General features: G+C 35.6%; 1 protein-coding gene across 1 annotated transcript in view; it reads right to left on the bottom strand.

Moving 5' to 3' along the window:
* The window catches only part of Snx2 (sorting nexin 2), an 85,666-nt gene that overhangs the window by 13,194 nt on the left and 63,744 nt on the right, over positions 1-8,728 (bottom strand). The window contains exons 7-8 of the mRNA XM_004631335.2: positions 5,631-5,709; positions 707-782 (exon numbers count right to left, since the gene is read on the bottom strand). Of these exons, the coding sequence (XP_004631392.1) occupies positions 707-782; positions 5,631-5,709 (155 nt within the window). The remainder of the gene's footprint in view (positions 1-706; positions 783-5,630; positions 5,710-8,728) is intronic.

The following is an 8,728-nucleotide window of genomic DNA, read 5'->3' on the forward strand; positions in this document are numbered from 1 at the left end:
CTGGCATGTGGTGCTGGGGGATTGAACCGCGGTCCCTGATGCTTTTGCTAAGCTTGTTCTAAGTAGGTGCTTTAGACCACTGAGCCATCTCACCAGCCTAGATTTTAATTTTTTAAAAATTCTGAGACTCAAGGAAAAATTTTTAAACTCTAGAGAAAAGACAATATGAGCTCCCCATTTTTAAAAGCCCCCAATGTACCAAACATCTCAAATATTTAAAAAAGGATGGTTATAATTTAAGCTCTCTCAAGTAGGAGATTTGCCCTTCAAAACTTTAATACAACTTGATTTTAAATTCTGAGATATTTTGATAGTAAAATTTAGTTAAACACCAGCAAAAAAAAATTAGCATTCATTTTCTCTATTAATCAGGTTACTTACTGAATATTCTTATATACAGGTTACTTACTGAATATTTTTATATACATTATGGCAAATGTAAATGCAAAGATGTATGTACAAAAATGTAAAGTAGGGCTGGGGAGATAGCTTGGCAGTCTAAGTGTCTGCCTGGCAAACGCAAAGATCTGGGTTCAATCTCTGGTAGCACGTGCCATACCAGCCACCTGAAACTGGGCAGGGCAGTGCATACCGGTGATCCCAGTGCTGGGGAGGCTGAGACAAGAGCATCACTACAAGTATCTGAGCTGCACAGCGAGATGGAGAAGGGGAGGGGAGAAAAGGAGGGAGGAAGGGAGAAAAATACCTCTGAACTTTCCAAGAATTGCCTTAAGTCAGGATCCTGTAGTAAAGTGGGATGTTTTACTGTTCTTTGAAGATACCTAGATATAAGAGTAAAAATTTCAATTTTCTTAACAGCATTTACTTCAAATTGTATTTCAACAGAAGAATAAAAATAGAAGTGAAAAATTTAGCAAAAAACTGTCTCAGCCTCCTTATTATTCTTCCTTCACCATAACTATGTAGGATCTTAGAACAATCTAATCATTAACCACCTTTTGCTCCTATTTTGAAAACTGATTTTGTAATCACATAAAAAACTGGCAAGGGGTAAGAGTGAGAAGAGAAATGGGAAACATGGGCCAAGGATATAGCTCAGTGGTACAGCACCTGAGGCAAGCACAGATTCCTGAATTTGATTCCCTTACCAGCCCACTGCCCCCTAAAACTGGAAAGATGGTTGCAAAAGTTCTTATCCTGCTGCAAAGTGTTAGCTGGAAAAGGATATGTAAGCTTGTTTAATAATTTTATCTTTGGGGGGCCTGGGAGATAGCTCACTGAAGTAAGTGCTTGTCTGGCAAGCGCAAGGTCCTGAATTTGATCCCTGGTATGATAAAAAAAAATTATCTTTGGGTAGAGTTAATATGTTCCAGTTGTAGCATTCCAAGACACACACTATGTTCTTATACTGAATAACTATCATTGTAATGATCACCAATTTAGAAAATAGGTCAACTTTTTTTTACTTGTTAATAGATTTAAATGATCATCATCAGTTTTGGTCCTAATGTAAATTTCTTTAATATCATTTATAAGTTCTTTTGCTTTTTTTTTTTTTTTTTTTTTTTTTCTTATTCTAATGAGCCATCTCCCCAGGTCATCAGAAATTTTTGTAGGCCAGTTAACAGAGATCTTTTTTGCTGGCTCAGCCCACCCCGAGGGCAGGGCTGGCACTGCATGTGGTGCAGGGGATTGAATCGTGGTCCCCTGTGCCTGCCTAAGCTTGTCTAAGCAGGCACTTTAGACTGCTGAGCTATCTTGCCGGCCCAACAACATTTATATGGTTTTATTACTTTTGATAAATATCCTATCCACATATGATATCATATAAAGTAAAAATACAAAAGAGAAACATTGCAATCATTATTAGCCTGATTTCAGTCATTTTTCTCTATTAGAAAAGCTCAAATATTTGCTATCCATAAGTTAGCAATCACTATTTCATAAAAGGGAAAAAAGGTCAACTACTTAAAAATTCTCAATTACTGCTCAAATCCTACCTTTTAACAAAACTATACATGAGATTATACTATATGGAGTAATATTTCAATTACAACATTTACCTCATAGGGTACATAGCCTTAATATTTCTTCAGAAGTCAATAATTTGTCTTTTACAAGATTAGAGCCAAATTCTACACAAGTCATGAAAATTGTACTCATGTTTAAATATTAATCTGTTTTTATACACTTAAACAGACACCATACTAAACATTTTAAGTTGGGCAGTACATAAAGTCATTATAATAGAAAAATTTGCCCAAGATCACACAAGACAGTGTGTTGCACTAGTCTAAATCCTGCATGTTATTAACAGCTCCTCTTAATTTCTCAGTTTGTATTTGTGGAAGTTATCTTTACCTATAAAATAAACTCACTACAATCTGAAGGTGAAGTATCCCAAGAAAACTGCCTGAGTGCGTGATCTCTCAGAGATGCTCTACCAATGATATCCCCAGCCCTTCTTCATTTTTTGAGACAGGGTCTTGTTAATTTGCCCAAGCTGGGCTCCAACTTGCAGTTCTCCTACATTAGCCTCTCCATTACAGGTGTGAGCTACTGTGCCCAGCAGGAACAGTCTAATCAAAGTAGCCTCTGCTTATTTTACTGCATGTAGCACAGGGGAGGATCTGGATACTTATTCCCATTCTTTCTTCCTATTTCAATATCAGACATTTAGTCTTTCATTTCATTAAAGATACTCTTCTGAACTCTCTGATCTGAAATAAGTATAAATAGATACCAGAGTATGAAATAAAGTAATAAACACCAAGTATTTTCCTGTCTACTAGGTTAGGCATCCCACAGATAATAGTTCTAGTCTTTAACTTAATGTATATAATTATTTTTGTGATGCTGGTGATAAAATCCAGGGTCTTTGTAATAAAATTCTTCTCCCATCCTTTATCTATTTGTTGTGTTTTGGTTTTTTGAGACAAGGTCTCACTATATAATTTACTCTGACCTGGAAGCTAGCCCTGAAATAATGATCTTTCTGCCTCAGCCTCCCTATAGCTGAAATTATAAGTATACCTCACCAAGCCCTTGTCTTTCATTTTTAAAAAATTGAGACAGGGTCTCACTAAATTATTAAATTGTCAGAGCTGGGTTAGAACTCATAATCTTCCTGCTTCAGTCTCCTCAGAGTGCTGAGATTATAGGCATGCTATTACACCCAGTTAAATATAACTGTGCAAATGTTTGAGAAATTTCATTTGAAAATTAAATATATGAGAGGTAAGAAAATGCTGTTTTAAAATCTACACATTAAAAAATGTGCACCAAAAGCTGAACATGCTGGCACAAGCTATAATCCTAGCACTCAGGAACCTGGGTTAGGAAGACTGGAACCAGCCTAGATTACATAGTGAGTCAAAGGCCTGCCTGAATTAAGAGAGTGCGATATTACAGAACAACCCTACAGCCAGGGATATAGTTCAGTAGTAAGTAGGAGGTCCTAATTTTGATTCCTGGTACCACAAACCCAAAACAAACACTCAAAAATCTAAAAAACTAAAAGGTGCACGGAACTCACTGAGATTGCCTAGGTTGGGAAATACAGGATTAGAATAAAGAGTAAGCATTCCACTTTCTTTGCCAGTCTGGATTACATAGTTACACCCTGTCTTTAAAAAGTTTTTCTAATAAAAAATAGAAATGGAAAGATTTCTTCCATATTATTCCTTTTTTAAAAAGCTACTATTAATTCCACGAATTAATTACAAATTCTGCATTTAACAAGTTCCATTTATCAGAAAAGAATCTATCTTTATACAAATACTAAAAGTTCCAATATTCCCTTTAAATGCTCCTCCATGTTTCATACTACATGAAGGTACGGTGGTTAGTACTATACAATGCTCTCAAAGTCAGAAGAAAAATGCAGAATCAAACTATATGTCCTCGGTATAATAAATCTTCATTAAGTTCCTTATCAAGCACGCCGTGTGAAATAGTTCAAATTTACTCACAGAAAAACAATTCTTGAAAGGCCTTTCAAAGGGTCATGGTTAAATTTTCAGAAGGACTAGGCAAAACCAAAGAAGAACATTATGAACCTTTATTCAAAATGTTCTGTCTATAAAACCTCCCTCACAACTAATTCTAATGCTCAATCTAAACTTCTTTCTAATGTATTTAGTACAGGGTCTACAGGGTCTCACTACATAGACTGGACCTACAGTGATCCTCCTGTTTCCAGCCTCCCAAGTGCTGGGATCACAGGTGAGTACATCGCATCTCAGTGTGCCCCGGGGGCAGAGCCGGCATGGCATACCAGGGATGGAACCTGGGTCCCTGCATCTACCTAAGGAGCCACTTTAATCTACTGAGCTATCTAGCCAGCCTTACAATCTAAACATCTCTTAATACAATTTAAATCCTTTTCCTGGGTAAGTGCTGATTCTCACAGACATCATTCCACCTTTCATTTTCTGTAAGATTTTTTTTTTTTTTTTTTTTCGGTACCAGGGATTGAACTCAGGACCCTACGCTTGCCAGGCAAGTGCTTATTCTGAGCTATCTCCCCAGCCCTTCTAAGATTTTTATACGTAATTTTTTTTAGCTTTTCTTTCTGCATACTTTTTAAAACAATTCCACTGGCATATTCTTAAAATACAAACAATTAAAAACCAAAAAATATGTTGTCTTAAGAAGTTTTAAAATAAATGTGTCACAGATATATCAGGGTACAAACTATTATACCACCAATAAGACCTGTCTTATCTATATCAATCACTGATTTTAAGCCAAATGAGAAAATTATGGCAAAAGAATCTATGAAATTAAAAAGTATTTGAAGTAATACCATATTATGTTCTAAAAATTGGGCTTTATATTTTCAAATTTGTCTTTCTCACATTTTCATCATACCAAAGAAAGAATAAATGTTAAGATTTTGGGAGTGGGTTTCCTCCTATCCATTCTACTTTTAGTCTGCCATAATGAAGACAAGTATTTAAAGCTACAGTCACGTACTCTAAAGGAAGACAGAAAAAAAGAAAAAAGGAAGCTAGGATATATATTTTTTTATGTCAATCCAAGCAATGACTAATACTTTTACATATCCAAGTCAAAAGTAAGTACATAAAAATGAGGACATTTCATTTTTCACTATTTTAATGTTTTTAATCAATCAGTTTAGATAAACTATAACAGGATAAATTATTGAAAATAGTACATAAACATGATATACTTTCTTAAGAATCTAAGAAATGCCAAAATTAGATTTTTTTTATCCAAATCTTTTTTCCTTCTTGTGCTAGGAAGTGAGCCCTGAATCTTGCACATACTAGGCATACTAGCTCTGCTCTATCACAGAGCTACACTCCTAGCCCTACTGAAACAGTATTATCAATTCTTTCCCCCAATCATAATGTCCATTTATCTAATTCTATCTTTAATTAATCCATGTCTTTATATTCTTGCTGACAGCAGATGATATAAAACCAGGTGCTATTTTATGGATAGACTATCAACAAAGACTAATAAAAACATGACAAATAGCATCTCGTTGATGAAATAAACAATTTGTAAAATAAATTTTAAAACACTTTATGGACTGTCGCATGACATTATCAAAAAAAACTTAACCATATCTGTGCCATATAAGACTTTTATTATTGAATGAAAAACACAAGAGCAATAAAGTTTTTATTACCCAGCATTACCTTTCAAGAGCTGCTCTTCGTTTTTCTACAAACTCAGTGGATGATGAATCTTCTTTGCCTACTTTGACCTTGGTCATACCTTTGAAGAAGTTGAAGGAGAGTTGTGATGATTGTATATTATTGTGAAAGTCTTTATAATCATTTCTCCAAATTTTGAAATACAATTTGTATTAGAACTTAACAAAAAAGAGCCAAGATCTGTAACTATTACCTTACTACAAAAGCCAACTACTTTGAGGAATTAAATCTCATTTTAACATTGCTACTTGGTAAATAAATACTAACAACATGAAGAACTTTAAGCAGAAGGTTAAGCTGAAGTTTAAGCAGTGTTTGTTTTGGGGTTTTTTGGTCTTTCTGAGACTAAGTTTGACTATGTAGTTCAGGCTGGCCTCAAACTTTTAGCAACCCTGCTCACATCTCAAGTACTGGAATTACAGGCACACAACATCACGCCTGGCCAGCAGTGTTAGTTTTCTGAGTCATACCATTTATTTACATAAAAATTTATATCAGGTTTCCTTTTGTTATATTTTATATTTCTGAAAATGTACATGTTACATTTCAAAGTGAAAAATGGAATTTTAAAATCAATGCACTAAAGTTCAATTAACATTTTCATCACCCTCCTGTGAAGGTACTGGGGATAGAACCAAACCCTTGTACAAATAGACAAGGGCTCTACTATACTAAACCACATGCCCAGGCCTAACATATTCATTTCTTATGAGCAATTAAGGTTCTTTACTTTCAGAATAGTAAAAATAAAGATGTTTTCTTAAGAACATGTTCTTGTTTACTATCATACTAAGTCTCATTTATCTTTTTCAATTGTGGGCTCAAGTGATTCTCTTTAAGTTTCCCAAGTGTCTGGGATGGTCGCACATGACCACCATGCATGGCATACTGCTGGCTTTATAACAGGGCAAAAAATAAGCCTACTCAGAGACATTTAGAACACTCAAAATTTTAAAAATAAAAATCATAAAAAATAAAAATAAAAATCATAAAAAAATAAAATAAAATAAAATAAAATAAAAATCATGTTAATTAGGTTGGGCACGATCTTACCACATGAGTGGTGCTGGGCTCAACTGCAACATCAAAAAAGGGGAGAAATCACATTAACAATTTCTCTACTGATGAATCATGTTAATAGTACTATATCAGGCTAGTGGTTTTCCTTTTTCTTCCCACTGTTTTTTTCTCTCAAAAATTTACTTTGTGGCCAGAGTTCTCTGGCATGTGCCTCCAAGTCCAATACTTAGGCGTCTAAGCAAGAGGAGCACAAGTTCAATTCCTACCTGGATAACTAAGTGAAATGCTGTGTCCAAATAAAATACAAAAAGGGCTGGGGACATAGCTGAGTGCTACACTGCTCCTGGTGCAATGCTTCTAGGTATTCTATGGAAATAAAAATTGACACACACTGTACAAGAATCTCAAAAAAATAATAATGCTAAGTGGAAAAAGCTCATCACCCTTTATATGAAATTTTCTGAAGACAAATCTGCATAAAAAAGTAGTTAAGAGATTACTGCCCAAGGGCTGGGGAGATGGCTCAGTAGAATAAGCGCTTCCCTGGCAAGTGCAAGGGCCTGAGTTCAATCCCCAGTTCCACCAAAAGAAAAAAGAGAGAGAGAGAGAGAGAGAGAGAGAGAGAGAGAGAGAGAGAGAGAGAGATTATTGCCCAATGCTCTAGGACAGAAGAAGGAATTAGGGGTGATGGCTAAGGCATAGAAGGTGGGGGTTTTTTGAGGTAATAATCTAAAACTGACTGTTGCAATGCATGCCCAATTCTGAATATACTAAAATCCACTACATTAAAAACTTTAGGGCCGGGGAGATGGCTCAGTGGAATAAGTGCTTGCTTGGCAAGTACAAGTTCCTGAGCTGAGTTCAATCCCTGGTATCACAAAAAAAACAAAAACAAAAACAAAAACAAAAAAACCCTTTAAACAGAAGAATTTTGTATGTTAATTTTATCTCAGTAAAATCTAAAAAACAGACTAGTGCCCACTGTGGATGCACACACCTATAACTGCACTTGGGTAGCTGAGGCAGGAGGATTGCCCTGACTTCAAGGCCGAGCCTGGGCTATGTAGTAAGTTCAAAGCCAACCTGAATTACAAAGTGAGACCCTATCTCAAAAACTACGCCCCCCACTTAACAAAAAGCAGTAATCACTTCTTCAGGTTGGCCTACCTGGTGAATAATTAACAGATATCACTTTAATATTCTATTTAACAAAATCCCATTAAAATAAGATTTGAAAAGAAAACTCAAGACAGTTTTACCTTTTTTTTGCACTAAAGTAAGACCATCTACTCAGGGCTGGTGAGATGGCTCAGTGGTCTAAAGCACCTACTTGGAACAAGCTTAGCAAAGCACAGGGATCACAGTTCAATCCCCCAGCACCACATGCCAGCCAGCCCCGCCCCCTGGTGGGCTGAGCTGGCCACACACACACACACACACACATACACACACACACACAAATGAAATTTATTAAAAAAAAAAAAAAAAAGACCATCTACTCATTACTTTCTCAAAGTTACCATTATGGAACCCTGAATAGGAAACTAGAAAATGAAGACAACTTACAATAAAGAGTTAACTTAAATCTTTTCACCTGAGGAGATGGAAGATTCCTCTTCCTTCAGTGGCAGTTACAGCTCCCAGCAAGAAGCTACTAATTTATTTATGCCATGGCATGTGTATTACTTGAAAAATATCAGATAGATAGATAGATAGATAGATAGATAGATAGATAGGCTGTCTGGGCATGGTAGTGCACATCTGTAGTCACAGCACTCAGTGAGCTGCACTAAACGCATGGTTGGTGGTTCCAAGCTAAACAAACAAGTTCAAGGCCAGCTTGTACTACATAGTGAGACCCTGTCTCAAAAAAGGGGGCCTCCATGTTTTTAATTTCTTTTAGACAAGTATTCTTTATAAATGACTGCTTTTTTATTGGATGGCTACTCTGAAGTTTAAAGATTAATTTGTCAAGTACTTTTAGCATTGATCAAGAATTTAAGAAAACTTTTGCTTGGATTCATTTACATTATTAGACTCTATTTCCCAAAAGTATTTAT

The sequence above is a fragment of the Octodon degus genome, unplaced genomic scaffold (assembly GCF_000260255.1).
Source record: "Octodon degus isolate 3935 unplaced genomic scaffold, OctDeg1.0 scaffold00040, whole genome shotgun sequence".
NCBI lineage: Eukaryota > Metazoa > Chordata > Mammalia > Rodentia > Octodontidae > Octodon > Octodon degus.